Source organism: Rhinolophus ferrumequinum, chromosome 17, assembly GCF_004115265.2.
Source record: "Rhinolophus ferrumequinum isolate MPI-CBG mRhiFer1 chromosome 17, mRhiFer1_v1.p, whole genome shotgun sequence".
NCBI classification, from domain to species: domain Eukaryota; kingdom Metazoa; phylum Chordata; class Mammalia; order Chiroptera; family Rhinolophidae; genus Rhinolophus; species Rhinolophus ferrumequinum.
Window position 1 is genome coordinate 41,179,988 of NC_046300.1, and position 23,568 is coordinate 41,203,555.

The 23,568-nt window shown below is 44.7% G+C and overlaps 1 protein-coding gene across 3 annotated transcripts in view; it reads left to right on the plus strand.

Moving 5' to 3' along the window:
• The window catches only part of NR2C2 (nuclear receptor subfamily 2 group C member 2), an 83,932-nt gene that overhangs the window by 49,472 nt on the left and 10,892 nt on the right, over window positions 1-23,568 (plus strand). For 2 of the 3 annotated variants that reach the window (XM_033132121.1, XM_033132122.1), the window contains 12 exons: window positions 4,180-4,380; window positions 6,468-6,570; window positions 8,948-9,127; window positions 10,066-10,213; window positions 10,934-11,027; window positions 12,940-13,073; window positions 14,309-14,486; window positions 15,903-16,024; window positions 16,818-16,957; window positions 18,303-18,440; window positions 19,406-19,511; window positions 22,519-23,015. In XM_033132121.1, coding sequence (XP_032988012.1) covers window positions 4,180-4,380; window positions 6,468-6,570; window positions 8,948-9,127; window positions 10,066-10,213; window positions 10,934-11,027; window positions 12,940-13,073; window positions 14,309-14,486; window positions 15,903-16,024; window positions 16,818-16,957; window positions 18,303-18,440; window positions 19,406-19,511; window positions 22,519-22,693 — 1,719 coding nt within the window. In that variant the 3' untranslated portion in view covers window positions 22,694-23,015. Of the gene's footprint in view, window positions 1-4,179; window positions 4,381-6,467; window positions 6,571-8,947; window positions 9,128-10,065; window positions 10,214-10,933; window positions 11,028-12,939; window positions 13,074-14,308; window positions 14,487-15,902; window positions 16,025-16,817; window positions 16,958-18,302; window positions 18,441-19,405; window positions 19,512-22,518; window positions 23,016-23,568 lie in introns of those variants that run through there. The other variant, XR_004425447.1, reaches the window with a different exon arrangement.

Here is a 23,568-nt window from a genome sequence, read left to right on the forward strand (position 1 = left end):
AACTGAAATTATTAACTGGCTGGTCTGTTTACTTGTTTTTTGCCAGTCTCTTCCAGTAAACTAAAAGGTTCATGAAAGCAGGAGCCATCTCCATAATGCCTATAATCTAGCAAAGCATCTGGCCCAGAGTAGACTTCTGTAAGTATTTGAGGAATGATTGAAAGACTAATTGAGCTATAGTAAAAAGTCTTGATTTTCCCACTTAGAAAGATTTGATGAGCTGAAAGAGCTAAGACATGACTTCCCAAGCGAGGAGCGAAGTATGTGAGTGCTTAGAGAAAGGAAATACTTTTATCAGGGTCCTGTTATGTTCTGGGCGGTATACCAAGTACTTTCACACACATCGTATCATTTCACTTTCTTAATAATAGTTTTTTTTATGGATATGTAAACAGAGGCTCAGAAGGCTCGTATAACTGCTCCATGCTGACACAGAAGGGAAGCAGTAGAGCAGGCATTCCATCTGCAGCTCCAGCTGCAAAACCCTTTCTGAGGATCACAAACTCAGGTATTTACAGGATCACGTGGACAAGGTGGGGATTGGGACAAACCAGAGAGCTTGTGCCCCATCTAAAGAGGCAGTCACAGCCAGCCAGCTGTTGACATGGGGGAACTTGGGCCCTGGATGGCCAGAGCTTCCAGTTTTTCAAGAGAACTGTAGGTCTAATATTGTTGGGAAATAATTCTATTTTCAGATGTTGGCATCCAGTTTTTTAAATTTTTAAACTTTTGGAAGTGAAACAAGTTATCCAGTAGCCGGTTTTTACCTTCAGGGGGTCCATTTGCAGGTTCTTCTGTACAACAGAAATGGTGAGCCCAGCCTAGCTGGAACAGAGAGTGGGTAATGGGTAACATGGAGGAGAACGGCAGTGTGTCAGGTCACATTGAGGTCCTTTGGAGATAGAACTAGCGAGAGCCTTGGGCTAGTACAATACAGTCAGCTCTGCTATAATGTGACGTGTGCATTCCTAAAAATTCCCACACGGTGCAAAATTGTGCAGTGGAAATCACAGGGCCTGTGGGAATCTGTCTCTGACATCACATGGCCTTCTTATGAGGACACCAATCGTTGGATTTAGGGCCTACGACCCTAATCCAATATGGCCTCATCCTAACTTGATTACATCTGCAAATGCCCTGTTTCCAAATCAGGTCACATTCACAGGTGCCATGGGTTAGGACTTATCCATCTCTTTTCGGGGGACACAGTTCAACCCATAACACCTCACTTCCACTTCTCCACAGGAGACTTAAATGTTAATGAGTCTAGATACATTTTCTCAGTTTGGTGTTTCCTTGGTCTCATTCAACGGGAAGCTACCTGTTTTCCATATTGAACAGTTGGCAAAGCTCTTGTGTAAGTCTGTGTGAGTTTCCTGTTCAGCTGTGGAAGGTCTTGGTTTGCCTCATGGTCACCCCGGGGGTTCCAGTGGGTATTTGGGGAATTATTTTTTTTTTTTTGCTTACATGTTTAGTTTTTTTCATGGAGGCAGTATCTAACTGGAAAATGCAAATATCTTGGGAGAGAAGGATAAACAAAAAATTTTTTTAATGTTTTATAAATAATTCATTGAACTCATGTGAGCCTGAGTCTTTGGGGGGGAAGAAAATAATCTGGGCTTTGGGATATGTTATACAGTCACCAAGAGCAACTGTCCCTGTCCAGACCCAGTCCTCCCAGCTCCTCCCCGGCTCCATGCATGCCTTGCTTCAACCAAGAGGACCCGGGAATAACATAAAAGGAAGTGACACACCAGTTACTGTGTGTCCCCAGGCGCAGTGTGTGTTATTTCTGAACACACCAAGGCTGAAGGACTTACTAGACTTACCTTGGTTGTAGTTGGTCATTGAAGAGCCCTCTAATTCACACGACTATTTTGTTTCTTAGCAGGGAAAACAGTTTTAGGAAGGAAGTAAGAATCAGTAGACGGGCAAAGGAAGTCAGACATTTGACTCAGATCTCAGTGTGATAAGGGCTTTTTGAAAGTCATTGTGCTGATGACCTCTTGGCTAAGGCAGGAGTCCCATCTGTGGCATCTGAGAGAAGTGTTTGTCAACCAGTCTTTCAGTTGATCATTGGGTAGGAAAGTTTTTTAAAAGAGAATTCTTTTTACAAGATTTTTTGTGTCATGTTTTCGTGTTTCCAGGGACTCTGGGTATGCCACAGATATAACAATGAAAGGTACTTCTTCCTTTCCTTCTCTCTCAATCTGTTCTTCTTCAGCCTTAAAGATCTTTTGATCCTTCAATTGGAAATGATGATTTACTGGGATTTGTGCCCAGCCATCAGCTAAGGATTTGTTTTTGTGTCTTCTGTCCCCAGTTTGCTGTTCTTTGTGGTCGTGCACTTACTGTGCCCTCAGCTGCTAACGCACTTTGCCACATCTTTGCATGGCTTCCTCTCTTGAATCATTCAGGTATTTGCTCATCTTCAGTCCCTCAGAGAGGTCTTTCTTCCTAAAGTGTTTCCCTTGGCTTCTTCCCTATGTCATGTTGTGTCCATTTACCCTGCTTTTTAGTTTTCTCTATGGCACTTACTTCACTGATGTACTATAATGTGAGTGCTCACGGTCTGTTTCCCCTGATAGAAGGTTAGCTCTACAATGTGGGTCTTTGGGTGTTCATGCCCCTATCCCTCTTACCGAGAACAGTGCTTGGCACATAGTGGGTGCTCAGTAAACATGTGTTAAGTGATTGCATCTTTCTTGTCTATGTCACTTTCTTTTGAACCAACCAGCATTGTCTGGTTTTCCATATTGAACAGTTGGCCAAGCTCTTGTGTTAGACTCTGTGAGTTTCCTGTTCAGCTGTGGAAAAATTCCATGTCACAAAGCCTCGTCTATCAAGACGTGCAGATGCCAGACCTGCCCATAAATATGCTGCAGGAACTGAGTTCCAGCCAGAGGTAAAGCACATCTCCTTTTGCCCAGGGCCCCAAGACTCCTGTTCTCAGTGAAGGCCTGTTGGTGTCCTCAGGAAGAAGGTGGGCAGTGCTCTAAGAGGGGCATTTAACCTGGGAGAGAGGCAGGGCAGGGACTCAAATAGCTTCAAAGAACTTTTTGAATGAGTAAGAAAAGTCACCTTTGCAACGACATCTGTTTTAATCCTGACTGATGTACTTAGGGACTCTGGGAAGAGGTGAGCTCTGACGGTAGGAGACCCTAGTGGGATCAGGGGCAGGACTTCCGCAGAGTCAGCAGCCACTGCCTTCAGTGCTTCTACAATCTGTTATTCAAGTCTTCTCTGCAGGTGCCAGGCCCTATGCTGGCCCTGGGGATCTAGCCCTGAATCAGGTGTCGTTTCTATTCTGAACGGCCTCTGAGTCAGGAAGTGGGAGAAATTGGGGGTATGTTAGCAGAGGACTCCCTGTGTGCTATCACCCAAGGCAAGATTATTTACAGGCCCTTCGCTTCAGAAACAACCCTTCTTTAAAGCAGTCAGTCTCAGGTTTCTGTATTTTGTTGATCAGTAGCATTTCAAAATTAGAGTTGTTCATATTTTTATTATGCCTAGGACAAAGATAGTTTTTTTTTAAGTTAAATCTATCATCTACTATTTATTACTGTCTTCATTTTATAAAAGAAAAAGCTTTTCTTTCTGTAGTTTTAGTGAGATATGATTGACATGCAGCATAAGTTTAAGCTGTACAGCATAATGACCTGACTCACATATATTGTGAGATGATTACCACAGTAAGTTTAGTTAATATCCATCATCTCATACAAATACAGAAAAAAAGAAGTTATTTTTTTTCTTGTGATGAGAACTCTTTGAATCTGCTCTCTATTTAATGACTGTCAACTACACAGTACAGCAGAGTTAACTATAGTCACCGAGCTGTATGTTCCATCCCCAGGACTTACTTATTGTAAAACTGGAAGTTTGTACCTTTTTGACCATCTTCATCCAATTCCCCCTTCTCCTACCCCAAAGGGCATTTTAATTCTAAAAATAGCGGGAATGATAACATCCTAGAATAAATTAGCTTTATGAAAATTAGCTTCTGAAAAGCTCACTGTTGTGTTTTATTTTTCTCACTTCACCGTGCACTGGTGAAACTGCATTGTGGACCAGCATGGAATCCAGGACGGCGTTGGGCAGTGACCGCTTTGAGTACCGCCTGCGAGTGCACGAGTACACGATGCCCCGTGAGAGCAGCCTCCATGTTGTGTCTTGTAGATTGTGACAGACCAGCAGACAGGACAGAAGATCCAGATAGTCACCGCAGTGGACGCCTCCGGCTCCCCCAAGCAGCAGTTCATCCTGACCAGCCCAGATGGAGCTGGAACTGGGAAGGTGATCCTGGCTTCCCCGGAGACATCCAGCGCCAAGCAGCTCATATTCACCACCTCGGACAACCTCGTCCCCGGCAGGATCCAGGTAAGGCCTACTGACAGGTGTTATGTCAGCACTTGTGCTACTGGACTTGTTCCTGACTCTAACCTCTGTTTCGGAGGTCAAATCCATCTCTAGAAGGTCCTTTGGGGACTGGCAAACATGACAGGTTGCTGCTTTGGCGAAAGTAAAAAATCAGCAAATGAATGGCAAGACCCACAAGGCAGCCAATGACAGTGCTTAGGTGGGATGGTAGTTGAACTGGGAAAAATCAGTGGCCTGTAGGAGACTGGCATGAGCAAGGTGGCACTAAAGCCACACACAGTGGCAGCCCTTGGCCCAGGATATTTTAGGGATGCGACCTAGGGCTGACCACAGTCAGACAAGGTCTGACTTGTTCCTGACTCTGAGCTCAGCCTCGTCCAGGTGGTGAGGCCGAGTCCAGCTCGTCGCTGTGTCCTTCCGTGCTCCTGTGAACTGCTGCGTCGGCCCCTCAGTTCTCATCTCTGTCTGTGCCCTGCTTCTCCCGACCCTGTCAGGGCGGGATGGGCTCAGGAAGGAGAAGAGCAAGGGCTTAAGGAAAGCAGGGCTGTTGGGAAGCACTGAATTTCCAAGCCCGACACTTGAAGAAACAGAGACTGGAGGGCAGTGTCTCATGGTGGCCAACCATGGAACATGTTTAGTCAGGATCAAGTTGGAATCCATGTTTTTATTTGTTTGTTTTTTTGTTTTTTTTTAAGTTTGTGATGAAATGTATCAAAATTGAACCATCTTAATCATTTTTAGGTGTACAGTTCAGTGGCATTAAGTACATTCACGTTGTTGTGCAACCATCACCACTGTCCATCTCCAGAACCCTTTTCATCTTCCCAAACGAAAACTCTGTACCCATTAAACACCAACTTCCCATTCCCTCCTCTACCAGCCCCTGGCAACCACCATCCTACTTTCTGTCTCTCTGATTACTCTAGGGACCTCATTTAAGTGAAATCCTACAATATTTGTCCTTTTATGACTGGCTTATTTCACTTAGCATAATGTTTTCAAGGTTCATCTATGTTGTAACAGGTATCAGAATTTCTTTCTTTTTTTAAGACTAAATATTCCATTGTGCTTATCCATTAATTAAGTAAATAGGTCTCTCAAACCACACTTTGTTTATCCATTCATCTGTTGATGGACACTTGAGTTGCTTCTACCTTTTGGCTACTGCAAATAACGCTGCTAAGAATCCATGTTTGGGGGCAGACTTTTTGCTATGGAGAAAATTAAGGACATGATTTTTTTTTCTTCTTCTGATATCGAGTTGGATTCAGAACACCAGAACTATACTTTTGAGATCTCTCATGGTGCAGTTAATAAATATTGCCTCATCCTTCCTTTCCCAGAGTACATTCCAATATCTGAAATCCAAATTCCTCCCTGCTTGTTTAGACTACTCCTTGTTTGTGAAAGGATGGCTATTGATCTAGTTGCATGTTTTACAAGAAGTCATTCTACATGATTTCTGTATATATTCCCACCATACGTAAATCCTTTTAAGGCTTATATTCGGTACATTAGCATCAGTTACCGCATTCTTCTGGATGAGTAGCACCGTTTGTCATCTAGAAAGTCACCTATAAATGAAGGAGAAATAATAGGTTTTGGAGGTCACCTATTCTAGTCCTTCCACTCTAAGCTGCCTCAGTGAGAGACCTACTTGTTTAATTGATAAAGTTTGATTATTTCTCTGCCAAATGTACCTCTCTGCATACTTTCAAGCTGTTTCATGGGTATAGAGAGGCAGCCAGGGCAGCCAGAAAGACTTCAGTATGTTTATGTTGGGGCCTCTGTGTGATTCCCCTCATGGCCCCCAATCCTGGGTGGTTGTGGTAGCCAGATAGAGCAGATCAGTAAAAACCAGTGCCTGACCCTGGACAACCCCCAACCCCTACTCCCATTGAAGGGGTGCAGTCCAGAGAAGCAAGGCCATTCCGGTTGTGAGATTAAGTTGTCAGGTGGAATTTTCCCAGTTCTGCTCAGAGTTCTCCTGCTTAGAAACCCAAGATTAAGAATTTACAGTTAAACATTACTTTGCTTAGCAATCTGATTTTTAATCTGTACCCTGCTTGTTTCCCGATTCTTCTTAGATTGTCACAGACTCTGCTTCTGTGGAGCGTTTGCTGGGGAAGGCCGACGTCCAACGGCCCCAGGTAGTAGAGTACTGTGTGGTCTGTGGCGACAAAGCCTCCGGTAAGTAACCCCAGGTTATACTGGGTGTGCATCGTGGACCAACATCATGAACCAAATTGGGGAGAAGGGTCTTGGAGAGAGAACATTTTCTGTAGGTTTGTAGGTTTCAAAACATGAACTCCACTTTTCTTATTGGGGTAATGATACATATAAGCAGAACAGTTTGTCAGATTATTAGAATCAAAAGGAAAAGTCAAGAAACTGTTTCTGTGATTTGTATATCTTGGTTGAGTGTTTAATATGTATTGCTACTAAGAAAGTAATCACTTCTTTAATCTAGTCAGTGTTTCCACAATGCTTTGCCATTTCACAAAATGTGTTATTTATTCCCCCTTCATCCTGTTAACTGTGTCTGTCATTCCCTCACTGTAACCCAATGTGATAAACGGCTAAAGTGGAGGAAGAGGGAGCTTGTGATTCTAGCTGGAGTCCCAGGGTCAGGAAAGGTCCCCAGAGGCAGTTACTCTGTGAGATTTGGAGGTTGAATGTGTGCATGTTGGGGAAAGCAAAAGGGCATTCCAGCTGGTGAGGCCAGGGCCCAGACAGTTTAATGTCCACTCCCCGGTGTCTTGGGGGCAGAGACCCGGGCTGCTGTGGGTAGCGTGTGGGCACCAGGAGGCTGGAGGAGATGCCTGGCCCAACAGTTTAGCCTTGGCCTGCTCACGCTGGGAGCTGTAGGAGACAGGCAGGCCAGGAGGAGTGGAGAAATAGTTACTGCGTTTGTAGTTCTGGCGATGCGCAGGGCACGGCCTGAGTTCTGTGGTGGCCGCTTGGTGCCACTTTATTCTGGGGTCACAAAATTCACACGAACTTTGGATACTTTGTGGTCCTATTTGGTTTTTGTTTTTGTTTTTTTAAAGGAGGCTGGACCAAGCCTCTTAGGAAGACAGCCCCACGCAGGCATCTACAGAAGCTCCGGTTCCCCTCCCAGCTTGTGACGTCAGTACCCTATCGGATACCCTGTCTCTGCTCCTACCCCTTATCCTGATAAATCCAGCCGTCCCACTCCTTATCGCAAGCCGTCACCTGTGCTGCCTTCATCCTCTGACCCCCCCCATCATTTGTTGCATTCTCTTGTAATTGATTCATACAGATCCATCTTCCCCACTAGAGTGTGCTCTTTCTGCTGAAGTAAGAACTGTGTCTGACCCCTTCATCTCTACATCCCCACCTTCTTGCTCAGCAAGGAGAAGCATCCTGCAAACTTTTCACCAAATGAATGAAGTATTAACATAACAAAGAGGCTACAGAAGCTGCTGGGCTGTCCCACTTGTCACTCCCTTTCTGGGCTTAAAGGAACAGCCTAGTCACAGGCTTACATGCCATTGTCTCCACATAGTAGAGGTCACTCTAAGGACTAGAGAGTCCAAGGAAATACCATGCAAGGAAGGAAAAGTGATGTCTGCATGGTGGGTAATTTTAGCACGACTGTTCTTAAAGGCCCACAATTGAGACGCTCCAGGTGCGCCCTTGGGGAATGGCTCTGCATGCTAGAGCTTAGGACCGTGGGATGCTCTCTAGCTGCTGTAAATGGTGATCCTGTGAAATATGTCCTCCCGGCAATGTAGCTAAGACATTGGGTTCCATGGGACTGAACCAGGAGAGCCTATCCATGGTCAGTGCCAGCTGGGAACCAATGAGATAGAATGTGTGTGGCAGTACTTTGTGAACTAAGAAGGGTGAACTGAGGTGGAGGGCTCCTTTTAATGTCATTGGTAATTAGAAGTTAAGAGACACCAAAGTAACCAAGATTAGGAAAGAAAGAACTGTGTTTAATAATGTATTTCTAGGACTGTGTTTCCGAAAGGGCCTGTCGAGCTAACCCAGCTGAGCCACATGGCAGCCTTCCTTCACGGTGGCCCGTGCAGCCGCAGTGCCCGTCATCATTCCACTTCCCCCGGGGGAGCTGGACGGCCCAGCACATGATTCACACAGGGAATAAATGCGGGGACACCCTGTGTGCCCAAACATGCACGCGTTTGCTACCTGCTGCTCTTGGCAGGGCAGGGGAGCTGAGTAGCCTCAAAAGCCTAGGTCTCGAAAGCCAGGACCAGATGTGCGCTGAGGACAGCACAGCTCGGCCATCCCTGTGAGCTCATACTGTATGGCACGTCCTCCGTGTCCTAAGAGCATTGAGGTCACGCCATTTACCAGCTGTCACGTAACCTATCTGAGCTTAAGCTTTTCCATCAGGACCTCACTAAAGAGTGTAGAGAAATTACGTGAAAGACCTGGGCACCATACCTATGGTTGTCCACATGGAGCCAGCATCTGACGCAGCACACCAGTCGCTTTGATAGTCTTGCCTTAAAGACAGGCCTGTGACAGGTCACCGCTTCTCTTGGTAAACCACTTCTTGTACTCTTTATCCTTGCAGGCCGTCACTATGGGGCTGTCAGTTGTGAAGGTTGCAAAGGTTTCTTCAAAAGGAGCGTAAGGAAAAATTTGACCTACAGCTGCCGGAGCAACCAAGACTGCATCATCAATAAGCACCACCGGAACCGCTGTCAGTTTTGCCGGCTGAAAAAATGTTTAGAGATGGGCATGAAAATGGAATGTGAGTAACAGTATTAAAGAAACCATGTGAGTTAACGGAGGGAGGAAGTGAGCAAGTACAAGTCTATTAAGTAAGGTTCCTGTCCCTGACTTTAAAATACTAAGGAAAAGTATCCATTCTGGCTTCATTTTGGTTTACCTTCTCGATCCGCTTGGTTCTTCAGTGCCGACATTGCTATGGTTGGTCATTTCCCATGGTGTGTATGTTGCTACGCCTCCAGATAAATCAGGAGGCAGCGCTCTGGAGTGGGGTGAACACGGGCTTTGGACTAAAGCTGGTACCAGATCAAGCTCCAGGTCTGCCACTTAGGAGCCGTGAGGCCTTGGGAAGACATGCAGGCTCTCCCAGCCGCGGGGTCTTCCTCTGAAATAGAACCCCTTACCTTACTTATGTATTGGATTTGGGGTTCAGTCTTCATTTTCTTCAGTTGTTTCTGGCATGTATACCTGTTCTGTATACCAGATTGCTGAAGGGAGTGGTTGCTAGGGTGATAGAAAATTCACACCATTAAACAGTTTATAGAAGTCATACAGACTTGAGTTGGGCATCAGAATTGTTCCTCAGCAATGTGGCATTGGACAAGCTCTCTGTTAGGGACCCACTTGAAGATGGGTGTTTCTTATCCTGGAGAGAGTCCCTTTCGTCAGCAGGTAAGAAGTGAAAACCCAGAGGGCCCCGTGTGGACCCCACAAGGCCAAGCCGAGGCCCAGCTGCCATTCTCCACAGGCAGCGCCCACCATCTTGAGCTCCTTTTCCTGCCTTTGGATTTGACGTAGCATTGTTTGGCTTTGAACCTTACTCTCCTTTGGCTAAAAAGCCCACTGTGAAAATTGAGCTAGACTTTCTAAGGAAGACCCCTTACTTTAAACCATGAAGGATATGGTTTTTATTGATTCAAATCTTTCCTCTAAACATGACTATTTATGTTGTGATTTAAGCTGTGCAGAGTGAACGAAAGCCCTTTGATGTGCAACGGGAGAAACCAAGCAATTGTGCTGCGTCAACTGAGAAAATCTATATTCGGAAGGACCTGAGAAGTCCTCTGATAGCCACTCCCACGTTTGTGGCAGATAAAGATGGAACAAGGTCAGTCCCTGTTTTGACAGAGCAGCGCTGCCATCAGCCTTCGTTGATGATCAGAGGAGGCGCTGATGTTTCTGGGAGAGGGGCTTGTCTCGCCTGCCGCAGCCAGAGCCTTGTCCTGCCTCAGCCCGCTTTTTGGAGCGGTTCCAGTCAAACCTCTGGACAGGCCTGAGGATGGCTAGTTTAAGATGGGGTCAGAATTTTTCCTGTCTCGGGCTCGGATTATGTCCTATAGTTTGGGCATTATTCTTACAGGAAAACAGTTCTGTAATTCAAGATTGGAGCTTTTTTGCAGTATAGACAAAAGGCCTAAGTCCCAGGTGTGGTCCCAGATAGTGCCACAAGTAACTTATATGTTCTTTTAAATGTAATATATTGAACTTAATTTAAAAGGAACAGAGGGAAAACAAATCCAAACGTGTAACAGAGAGAACTAAAGTTGACAATGCCTTGGTGATACTCTGAAGATCAAGTTAAGCCACAGTCAGCATGGAAGCCCTGAGGATCTGTCTGTATGTCATCCTGTCTCAGGCTGTACACATGGCTGTGTGCACATCTTAGTGCAGAGAGGTTGGGGGCGTTCAGTCATTTGGTGGCTGCATCTAGTTAGTTTTTCTTTTACTCAGACAGTTCTGCAGATGTGGCCGGGACAGAGAAATATAGCATGACTATACTGTACATTAAATGTTGGAAGCTACTCTGGTTTCTTTATGTCTTAAATAGACAAACAGGTCTTCTTGATCCAGGGATGCTTGTGAACATCCAGCAGCCTTTGATACGTGAAGATGGTACAGTTCTGCTGGCCACAGATTCCAAGGTGATGTTATGTCTTCTCGTCGACCTTTCTGTTGCAGTGCAGACTGCTTCTCTAAATGTGTGCACCCACCTTCTTGCTGGCCTTCAGAGACCACGTTGAAAGCATGGCCGTCTTCTGATTCAGACCCCTATGATTTGTTTTAGGGATGCCGATGGCTTTTCAGAAACTCAGTCAGGGCTGGCTGGCCAGTCGTTATCACAGGGTATAGAGTTCAATTTGGGAAAAGTCCTATGGTTCTCTTATCTATAAAGATTTTTCTCCCGCCTCTCGCCCACCCCCACCCCCGTACACACATTGGCAAACTACTGGCATGCTGAGGAAATAGGTACTTATCCTAGGACGGCATTTTGCAGAAGCCTCTAGTTCCTTTGTATTAGATGATCTGCAGGAAGAAGTTCAGCCAGGATTCTAACAATTCTAAAACTGCTAAAGCAAATCAGCCATAGGGAATTTAACTTGTTGTGAACAGAGAGATTTGTCAATCCAAGAGAGACAACTGGCTAACTTCTTGAAGATAACTACGGAGGAGGGTTTTATCCAGGGCCATTGGCTTTCTCATTGTTCCTGATGTAACCCTAATAATGAAGAAGTAGCAGCCAGCCATGGCGGAGGTCTGATTTTTCTTCTCTGAAAGGAGTGACTTGGTAATAGCGCTGGCATTGCTGCTGCCGTTAGAATCAGAGCAGGGCCTTCAGGCTTCCTTCCTGAAGGAATGTTCATGTGCACATTGGTGTGCACGCTCAGTGCTTTAGGGAGCACCATCTTTTGGAAAAGAACAGGCAAAAATGAGAGCCATTGGCTGCATTGGAGAGCTGCCCTTCACCTGGTGATCCTCAGGCTGGGCTTGGAGTTTCCCATCTTTGGACAGCGATCATGTGCGTAACTGAACACCACACCTGGCTTGCTGCTATCACCCAGAGACATTCGGGACAGTGACTGACAGGGTAGTGGGGTGGAGAGAAACTAGGACTGAAAGAAAGGACCTGAACGACCTTAAAACTCTGGATGACTGAGGGATTTCACAGGAGTGTTCTGCTGTGCCTTTTTATTGACAACATGCCTTTGAATGGCTGTACCCCATTTTATTTATCCATTCATCAGCTGGTGAACATTTGAGTTGTTTCTACTTTTTGTCTGTTATGAGTAGTGCTGTTGTGAACACGTGTGCACAAGTGTTTTGTATGGACATGTTTTCATTTCTCGATGTACACCTAGGAGTGGAATTGCTGGTAACTCATATGGTAATTCTGTGTTTAAACTTTTGAAGCATTGCCAGACTGTTTTCCATATAGGTTGCACCATTTTACATTCCCACCAGCTGTTTATGAGGATTCCAGTCTCTCCACATCCTCTCCGACACTTGTTGTTCTCTGTCTTTTTAATCCTAGTCATCTCGGTGGGTGTGAGGTGGTTTGGATTTGAATTTCCAGTGATATTGAACATCTTTTCATGTGCTTTTGGGCTATTTTTAATCTTCGTTGAAGAAATGTCTACTTAAATCTTTTGCCCATTTTTAACTGGCTTATTTGTATTTTATTATTGAGTTGTAAGAGTTTTTTAAACATTCTGGCAACTAAACCATTATCAGATATATAATTTGCAAATATTTCCTTCATTCTGTGGGGTGTCTTGTGTGAGGGGGTGTCTTTTTACTTTCTTCATAATGTCTTTTGAAGCACAAAAGTTTAAATTTTGGTGATGTCTAATTTATATCTTTTTGTTTGGTCATTTTATCACATGTGTAGATTTGTGTAACTACTACCACCATCAAGGTGCAGAACTAGTCCATCACCAAAAAGATCTTCCTTGTAGTCATACCCTCCATAGGAGCTGTTTTTAAACCAACATTATACCTCCATTGGCCTGAGAGTCATGAGTGTGTGTTCTTTTAATGTTATTTTTTGTTTAATAGGCTGAAACCAGCCAGGGAGCTCTGGGCACACTGGCAAACGTAGTAACCTCGCTTGCCAATCTCAGTGAATCTCTTAACAATGGTGACACTTCGGAAATGCAACCGGAGGACCAGTCTGCAAGTGAGATTACTCGGTACGAACACAGGAGGGAGGGTGGAGGCTCCTCTCCTGACATGCACACTCAGTCGCTTCACTGTGAGGGAGGGGTGGCAGCATTTTGACACCCACCCTGTATTTAATCAAGGATTGTAAAACTGTCACAGTGCTCCTGTTTGTCTGTCTGCTTTCAAATTTTAACTGTGGGAATGTAGGTTCATACCATGTTTCCCTTGTATTATTTTACTATAATATAAGACCGGGTCTTATATTAATTTTTGCTCCGTAAGATGCATTAGAGCTGATGGTCCGGCTAGGTCTTATTTTTGGGGAAACACAGTATATACAGAGGGTGCCCAAAAAAATGTATACACATTTTAAGAAAGGAAAAAAACTGTATTAAAATTGTAATACTCAATACATACTGATAATAAAAGATAAATACAAGTCATGTGTATGCATTTTTTTGGCAGCCCCGGTATATATGAATGATATAAAGCAATCAAAACTGCTTTTCATTCCAAATAATGACAAAGGACATTGAGTAGCTCAGTGGTAGCAGGAGAAAACCCTTCAGAAGACAGATGTTACTTGTATCAGTCACTGTTTATTGTTCCTGAATATTAATATAATAGTTCATCCCCTTTCCCAATTCTGCTTTAGCCTATTTTTCTCATGTATGTTTTTCCCAAGTGGTGAGTCTAGAGCTTTAATTCATCAGAGGAGGTAGATAGGTATTAGGTGACAGATAGCGTTAGCTGGTCCCAGAAGTCTGCAAGTGGCCGCTGAGGGTTTTTCTTCCTGTAACCTGGCTTTTGTGTTTGCTCCTTTCATGTGGGCCTGGGCAAGTGCAGGGCTGGTCCTCACACTCCCTTGCAGTCTGAGAGCAAAGTCAAGTCTAGATCCAGTGGAAAGAGGAGGGACTTGAGTTAGGTAGAGTTCTCGTTCAACCATTTATTATGTGGGTGGTTTGGAAAACTTATTTAACTTCTCTAAGCCTCGGTTTTCACATCTCTAAAACACAGAGAACTCCACTTTGGGTAATAGTTGTAAAAAAATAGAAATTACATTTGAAAATGTATAATATATGGTTTGGTGCCCAAGGTGAAGTATAGATAATATAGAGAAGCTTTCATTTTTATCTCTTCTCTTAGCAGGTAGAATATAATTATCTTTCCCCAATGCATTGGTTTTCTAAATTATGTCTCAGTTAGAGTTCCTTTCTCCCTAAAAGCTGTGGACTCACAATACTTGCTTCATTTTTACTCACAGGGCATTTGATACCTTAGCTAAAGCACTTAATACCACAGACAGCTCCTCGCCTCCAAGCCTGGCAGACGGAATCGACACCAGTGGAGGAGGGAGCATCCATGTCATCAGCAGAGACCAGTCCACACCCATCATTGAGGTTGAAGGTCCCCTCCTTTCAGACACTCACGTCACATTTAAGGTGAGTTGTTCAATTTAACCACATGCCCCCAGCCTCCCATCCTGCTGGGAGAGAGGCTCTCTATTAAAGCTTGTCTCCATTTAAAAATCAAACCTTGGAGTGAGCTCATTTTCATATTGTGGCATTTGATCAGGATCTTATATTCTAGAACAGTTGTTTCCATTATGAAGCATTTTCACTCATCTTTTGCTCACAGTGCCATTTGGTTCTGAAAATAACCTTGAAGCAGGCATAGCCTGTCATTGCCCAAAAAGGTTCCATGGTGCTGACCAGCGAGGGCTGACTGCTCTTCCTTCCGCTTTCTGATGACGACCTGGTTCCAGCACAGGCTCGGGCAGGCCCCTTTTTCTGCTCCAGCATAGGCAGCTAGTCCTCATGCCCAGCCATTGGTCCTGCCTGCCCTCCAGAGCCATAGAAAGTACATCTCATACTTTCTTGAAGGGTACTGTGAGGTCTCATACGTCTTCCCACCTCTCCTTCACTGGCCTCGCTGCAGGAACTTCCAGCTTCCCTGAAACCCTCTTAGTCTCTAGGCCTCCAAACTGAGTCTTCCTGTTCCCCCAGCATTATTTACTAGAGAAATCTAGCCAGTCACTTAAGGAAGATTTGGTCACTGCTCATAGTTGCCCAAGGGTGCAAGGACACAGGTCACCAGTAGGATTCAAGCTTCAAAGGCATAGAGCAGGGGTGTCCAAACTGCGGCCCGTTGGCCCGCGATCCATTTTTTATTGGCCCGCAGCAAATTCCAAAAATATATTTAGTTTACTTAAATGAACCAGGTGAGGCAATACGTACTTCACCTCAAGTGAGTGGCCCGGCTGTTTGTGTATTTTACCGCATATGGCCCTTGGTGAAAAACGTTGAAAAAAGTTTGTACACCTCTGGCATAGAGCTTCTTCTAGACAATGGAGCTCCTGGAGCCCAGCCCCACCATTCTGGTGGCAGGATGGCATCTTCCTACCATCTGGGCTTCTGCTCAGCTCTCGCTCACTCATACTTTGAAGCCACTACCTACCAAATATTTGTAGTCCATGAAGTTTGACCCCTAGTCCCCAATTTGATTTAGACTTTAACCTACAACTCAAAATAGAATTGCTTTATAACAAATAACATTTTAGTTGTGGCAAGAGTTGAAAATTATGTGTTTATATGGGTAAGCTGGTGGAGATCCCATCATTCCACATTCCAAGGGTCATCAACCTATAGTTCGCTGGGCAAGAAGCCACAGGGAGCCGGTACCAGCACCCCGTGCAGAGGACACACACTTCGTAGGATGGGTCCACACAGGAGTCTCAGCATAAGAGACCGTGACACTGGCTGCCATGATGTTGAAACGTAGCAGGGATTCACATTAACAAACCAAGCCATCCCCTGACCCGCCGTCACCTCCTGTGCCGTGTTCCTTCTCTTCTCCAGCTGACGATGCCCAGCCCCATGCCAGAGTACCTCAACGTGCACTACATCTGTGAGTCTGCATCCCGCCTGCTTTTCCTCTCCATGCACTGGGCCAGGTCAATCCCAGCTTTTCAGGCACTTGGGTAAGTGGCTTTTTTCTCTGCATAGCATCAGGCAAGGGCCTTCTCCTCTCTAGGAATGGCCTAGAAGATCTCTGAGGGCCTTTCCAGTTTGTACCTATGACCTGATATTCCTCTGACCATGGTTGCCAGTGCTACAGTGTCCCTCAAACCATTATCAAGCTTTCTCCATGTGCAGAAGGTTTAGAGCTAGGAACAGGGGACAGAGTGAAATAGAGGCAAGAGTTGGCCTGAAATCTGGAGACAAGTAGGGGCATGCTGCATCAGGAGGCGTCTAAGATAAGGACATTATGTTTTGCAACACTCCAGCCATGCCATCCTGAGTATAAATTACCCAAGGCAGGGCTGAAAGCTGACTTGGCTGGCCCCTTCCTCCCTGCTGCAGTCCAGCTCCTCCCTCACAGGATTTGTAGGCCCTCAGTTTTCTTCTCAAGGGCAGATGTAGGGTGTGTCTCCTCCCTTCACACTCAGCTGTTAGTCCTATGATCCCTGCAGCCTCTTAAGACAGAGCCACACCAGCACAGCTGCAGATTTAGAAGGCTATAGGAAACGGTAGTTGAGTCCTACCTTTTAAAATGTCTTGTTACTTAAGTTTAAAGAATTTTTTAAAAGAGATTAGACAGTTTATCTTCAGCGGGTCTTAGTTAAGAGATTCTTAGGCAGTGGTGTTCCTGAGAATGATCCCAGGGCACCATAGGTCTTTAATACACACTTGCTGAATCTACTTGTTTGGGCATGCGGGGGCTTGGAGAAATGCCAACATCCACCACACCCACCCTCACCTCTGTGTCCCCAGGCAGGACTGTAACACCAGCCTGGTGCGGGCCTGCTGGAACGAGCTCTTCACCCTCGGCCTGGCCCAGTGTGCTCAGGTCATGAGTCTCTCCACTATCCTGGCAGCCATCGTCAACCACCTGCAGAACAGCATCCAGGAAGGTAGGGCTGGGAGTATCGGGGAGTGTGTCTTGTCTTCATCTAGGCTGGCCCATCGCAGATTGGCCAGCTTCAGTGTCTCATAGCATCCATAGGCCGAGGGAAGTTTACTTCTAAGTAATAGAACTTTACCAGTCAGAACATATAAATTTCTATCTGGTTGCCTTCTTTTTATATAATAAATATGAAAGGGGGAAAAAAATATAATTGAAAAAAGTTGCCAACTTCCTGATACACAGGCATTTAATATGTTTTCAGAATAATCACAACTTAACGTTTTCATCTTCCTTAACAGATTACCCTTTCATGTGTAGTAATACTTCACAGATCCTCACAACCCTATAGAGACTATTATCTCAGTGTTACATATGGGGAAACTGAGGTCCCGGTGAGGTCCCTGGCTTGCCCCAAATGAAACAGCAAGTAGAAGAGCTGGGACACCAGCCTGGGTCATGCAGACCCCTGGTCCAGGACAGTTACCTCACACAGCTCCTTGTGAACGAAAAGGGGACTCTCCTCTAAGATCTGTGGCAAGCATCTAACATTTGGTGGTCAGATCCCAGCATGGGAGGACTAGGCGAGAGCCAGTGCACTCTCCACATGCTCGGTGTCCACAGCACACTAAAGACACTGTCTAGACAGAGCATGCCCAGGGTTCGAGATTAAACACGGTCTACACTTGCAGTCGAATTGGAATTCGACTGCACCTGTAATAGGGTTTTCCAGGTATTTCATATCTAGCATTATGAATTACTTAGTTATACCTTTGTTTTTGTAGTTATTCCTCTGGAATAGTTATAAAAAGGTGATTTTTTAAAAAACCCTCTAACATTTTATTGAATTAAGTTAATTTGTTCACAAATAAGCTTCAGTTTTATTTTTAATTGAATATAGTAATACTGATACCCCTTAGCAAAGTATTGTCATGAGGATTAAATCAGATAACATAAAATTATTTTGACAACTAAAAAATGCCAACATTTCAGGTTGACAAATAGATATTAAATGTCTGAAGAGACTTAGAAAACCTACTCATTGATGAGACCGGACATATGGGTCTTGAGCGCAGAATAAAAGAAATTATCAATTTGCACCTACAGGCCAAAGGTGCTGCCCGGGGTGGGGCCAGGGAGAATCATTGGTCCAGGGGTTCCTTATTGAGGCAAAATACATAACAGTGGAATTGGAGTACCTTTTGTCACTTCACCTTTAACTGGAAAATTAAGCTCTTGACCACTGGTTTTTTCATTACAATGTGAAATGACTTTTTTCAACCTACTCCCTCAAAGAAACTCATGTTATTGTTCTTATCAGCCTTTCTCAGAGGATCTTTGATGTTGATTTCTAGATAAACTTTCTGGTGACCGGATAAAGCAAGTCATGGAGCACATCTGGAAGCTTCAGGAGTTCTGTAACAGTATGGCGAAGCTGGATATAGACGGCTATGAGTATGCATACCTTAAAGCTATAGTTCTCTTTAGCCCCGGTAAGATATGCGGTGGTGACGCATGAGTTTCCCACTTGTGTCTGCTGATGTTTATGGACATGGACAGATTGTCGTCAGTGGTTACAGAGAGCTCTGCCAGACTGTATGTGACTGAATGTCCTCATACGAGGTGTGCTTTGCTAGCTAGCAGAAATACATACGCTCTTGTAAATTCTTGCCTTGCCAGGCCCAAAGAAATGATTCCATATATGAATAGATTTCATCTGTATCTTAATTAAACCATTGGCCAAACAGGGCTACAGCATACAAAATAGTGTTCTACCATCCTATGTTCTTTTTGTTTTTGATTTGTTTTGCTCTTTGCCATTAGCTCTTTACATTAGCATATATAACCCAGTACAGATTGAAATTGCACAAGTTTACCCATAGTCTTTGTGGAGGGCAGTAGCAGCAGTTGCTGCAGGGCACGTGAAAGGTGTGGTCACAGCAGATGACGAAGAGGCAGCAGGACAGTTGGTGGAAAGTAAGAGACGGCTGGGCTGGCCTCACTCACTTCCCCCTAGAGGCTCCTGGCAGGTCACTTGGGTGACTTGTTCTGACTGTTGTCCTCGACAGCTGGGGTTAGACACAGCTTAACATTTCCCTTCCTCCCCAGCCAAAAACAGGAGAAACTATGTGATTAAATATCTAGAAAGTAAATTTCTAACTTCATGTTTTAAAACCGATGTTTTCTAGAGTAGTAGGAAGCCCAATGTTCAGAACCAGCAGGTGGGGCTGCTGAGGCTGGCATGACCACGTAGGAGCCCCGCCCCTTCCTGGGCAGGCCGAGCAGAGGGACATCCAGTGTTCTAACAGTAACCTCCAAACCTGATCAGCCTTCAGAGTTAAACCTATTGTACTTGAGAAATTTGTCATAAGTTTGATTAAGAATAAGTACTAAGAAGTCTATAAGGGAGGCTTTCCGAATACAGAGGGCAATTTGGGGGCACTTTTCTTTTTTTTAGATCATCCAGGTTTGACCAGCACAAGCCAGATTGAAAAATTCCAAGAAAAGGCACAGATGGAGTTGCAGGACTATGTTCAGAAAACCTACTCAGAAGACACCTACCGGTGAGGCGCACCAGCACACACTCTTGCTCGGGGCAGGGAGGAGTACAGCTGGATCTGTGGTTTCAAATATAAATTATGTTAGCCTTCCCCTTTCTACCGTTTCCCCAAAAATAAGACCTAGTCAGACCATCAGCTCTAATGCGTCTTTTGGAGCAAAAATTAATGTAAGACCCGGTCTTATTTTACTGTAAGACCAGGTTTTATGTAAGACTGGGTCTTATATTAAGTTTTGCTCCAAAAGATGCATTAGAGCTGATGGTCCGGCTAGGTCTTATTTTCGGGGAAACACGGTAGCAGCCTGGTAGAGCCTCCATTTGGTCACACTTTAATTTTTGCAAATAGTAGGTGGTAATGGAGTGTGGAAAGTGCTAGGCAGTGAGGGTCAGGAATACCAGGCCATCCCAGTTTCTGGGTAACTGAGCAAGACCTTGGGTTGCTCCTCTGTGATTTGGGGGTTGGAATCAATGCTGTGTGACCTCCTATGGGACTAAATTGTGCTTGAGACATGAGTCGTCATAGAGACTCTCCTTGTCCAGAACAGTTGGAAGTTCTGTTCTTCTGGTCCACATCCACTCAGGAGGCAATGCTAGAGTACTTAATAAAAAAGTTTTCATTGACAGAAACCAAATCTGACCCCTATAAAGGAATGAGTGGGTCATATAAAATAGTAACTTTACCCTCAGATAAACTGATTTTTTTAAAGTTCCTTTATTTGGGTGAAAATTAATTTATTTGTAATGGTTGGAGCCAAAAAAATATATCTATAAATGAGCCTTTCTCATGCAGATTTGAACAGGAAAGTTGTTCTGAAATAGGGCAGAATGCCTGGCAGGCTTTTCAGCTGAGGAGTTTCCAGAAGAGCTCTTTCCCCGTGACCACTTCCAACCCACTGGAGGCTACATGAATTTCTGGGGCCCTTTCAAGCAAATTACTTAATATTGCCCTCTCCACCCTGCCCCTCCAAATAAACTCTGCAGCAAAATTGACCAGGAAGATGCATGACCCCACCTTTCCCAACTGCGTCTCCTGTGCAGACTTCAGTCCCCAGGTGCCCGGTGGAACAGAGCTGCCCCAGGCATGAGGAGGACCATTTGTCTGGTGTGATTGGAGGGCCTGTGGCTGGCCCTGCAGCCGGCCCTGCTGGCAGAAAGCCTACCTCTGCTTTAGGCATACCTCCATAGCTCACAGGCAGCTTTTGCCAAAGCAGGATCCATTTTCTACTGGAATCACTGAAGACCTCACCATGAATCTAGAATATCTTCAGCTTCAGGACATATAAGATGGGACTGTCAAGTAATGTACACACACCCAAAACTCATATCCAGCGAGGCATGCAGGCAAGCTGTTCCCTGGGGAGGCCACAGGCCTACTTCACAGTGCCTACAGCCAGAAGAGGCTGAAAATGCCCCTCTGGGCGCTGCTGCCCGAGCCAAGGCACATTAGAATCACCTTGACAATAGCAGCTCTCTGGTTTGCAAGTAGATGCTCTGTCACTCCTTGTCCAGTCAAGAACCCTGGGGGGAGAGGGGGACAAGCCAGGTGCTTTGGGACCAAAAATGAGGTAAGGGAGGCTTTTCTCATAGGATTCAGAAAATCAAAGACAGTTCCCAAAGAAATGGCCCTAGAATGGTTTACATCCTGTTTTTACATTCATTTTTTTAGTCTTTCCCATCCATATGCTTTTTCTCATACTGTTTGTTCCTCCTGAAATACCCTCCCATTCCTCCCCGTTCTTTGCCTCTCTGCTGATTTTAGCCAGCCTCTAAGGCCCAGCTGAGATGTGCACGCTCCAGGAAGTCCTCCTTGATTTGCCCTTGCTGACTTCCTGCCACCCTGCAGCCGGTGCACCCCTCCAGGTCCGTGGTGGTGTCCCCTTACTCCTTTGTGTGCCCTGCAAGATGCACATGGCTGCATGAATGGATGGTGGTGCCTGAATGCTGCTTGCATAATATGAATACATTTTCCCTTTTAAAAAATAATGTTCACTGTAGGAAAAAAATTAGAATATTCTGGAAAGCAAAAAAAATTTTTAACTGTGTAAATACCACTGTCTAGGTACCTGTTAACGTTTTGTGTATTTCCAAAAATAGTTTATGTATGTGTAATTGGAATCATAAAATACAAAGTAAGATTTTGTATTATTTTTCATTTAATATTCAATGAGGACACATATTTTCCATGGCTGAGGAGATGCTGTAATTGAACATTTCCTACTGATGAGAACGTAGGTTGTTTCCAGATTGGGCTGGCACTGCAGTGCGTGTCCTTGCACACACTGCTGCGTGCACTGGCTGTGCAGTGGCCCGTCTCTCAGTGCTGCAGACAGTGAGTGTCCCTCAGCCCTCCAGGACAGGGTCATGGTGTGCCCTCCCACCCAGGGTTTCTTCAAAACAAAAGCAATTACTGTTTTATTTTAAATTATAATGCTAAATGAACACTGGAAATTAGGGCATTATAGAAGAAGTGCTAATATGTACAATCACCCCAAATCCTAATCCCGGGGCCAACCGTGAGCCTTCCGGTGCACATCCCCTGGACATGTGTGTGCACACAAGTAAATACACACCGTGCACCTGCGCGGGACTTGCTACTATACAACCTCCATTTTGGTTTTTATTCAACTGTCACGGACTTCTTCCCTTATCAATTAATATATGGATCTTTTTTCTTTATGATATGTAGTGATCTGTTATATGGGAACACAGTATTTCTTTTAACTTATCCTCTATTATAGATTTCCTAATTTCTCTTTTTGGTGGAGATAGGAGTTACAAACAATGAAGGGAACATATTTGTGCATACATCTTTTCACTTACCTGTTTGCCTTTTTTCTCATGATAAATTCCTGTAAGAGGAACTGCTGAAATCAGAAAAACAAGAGGTGGGTAGTGGATGGATCTGTTTGGTTAAATTCTGAGCAGTGCAGACAGGATCCCTGGGAGCCTGTTGCCGGTGAAATCTCAAGGGCCGTGAACCCTCCTTTCTCTAATGACTCTCCCTCTTGCAGATTGGCCCGGATTCTCGTCCGCCTGCCTGCACTCAGGCTGATGAGCTCCAACATAACAGAAGAACTTTTTTTTACTGGTCTCATTGGCAATGTTTCAATAGACAGCATAATCCCCTACATCCTCAAGATGGAGACAGCAGAATACAATGGCCAGATCACCGGGGCCAGTCTATAGTGCACACCACACACCTGCTGAGGAGCAAAAGGATCCTCCCAGGAGCACTCAGAGACAAAGGAAGTAGTGGTATTTTGGTATGTGCAAATCTTTCCAGTGTGTTAGCTGTTTCCTACCTGGTTTCTCCTTATCTGTTAATCACAGACAATAGCAACTAAAAGACTAGTAGGATCCTTTCCTGCCATAAGAAATGTTTTAATGCCTTTTGATGAAGCAGCAGATTTTGGAACAATCTTTTAACTCAATTTATATTTAGAAATTCTCAAAGGGCAAAAAACAAAGTTTTATAATATCAGAGACTAGTATTAAAGAAAACTAAAAGAACCTAAGAGAACAGTTATGTGTGTATATATATTAAAAATGTCCTTGGAATTAATAGCTACTAATTACCAGGGTAATAATATTAGCACTTTTTAAGCACTTCTTATCGATGCGTAATGTTAGCAACATCTTGCCTCTGGGCAGGGCAAATGGAAAACTGCTTATGTCTTTTGCCGAAATGCTAATGATTTCTGTGAAAATGCAATAGGGTACAGGAGACAATCATTTACGTTTAAGAAAAGAAGGCATCATTCCTAATTGTGTGCACACTTTGGTGGTGTTGAACTAAATTCCTGTGAGCAAATGAAAACGTGGCTTATCTGTACCATACAGTGAGCGGGAATCTACTGGCACAGTCAGTGGTGATCCAAACCAGAAGCTTCCTCAGTCACAGAGCTGATGCTTGTCAGGTCCCTCATCTCTGGTCCTGATCTGTAACAGGCATCTGCAGGCTCCTCCAAACCTGGGGCATCTTCTGATGACTGGTTCCCAGAGTTGGACTGCAGCCAGTCAGACATTAACTGCCAATTCCTGCAGCAATTGACAACACCCCC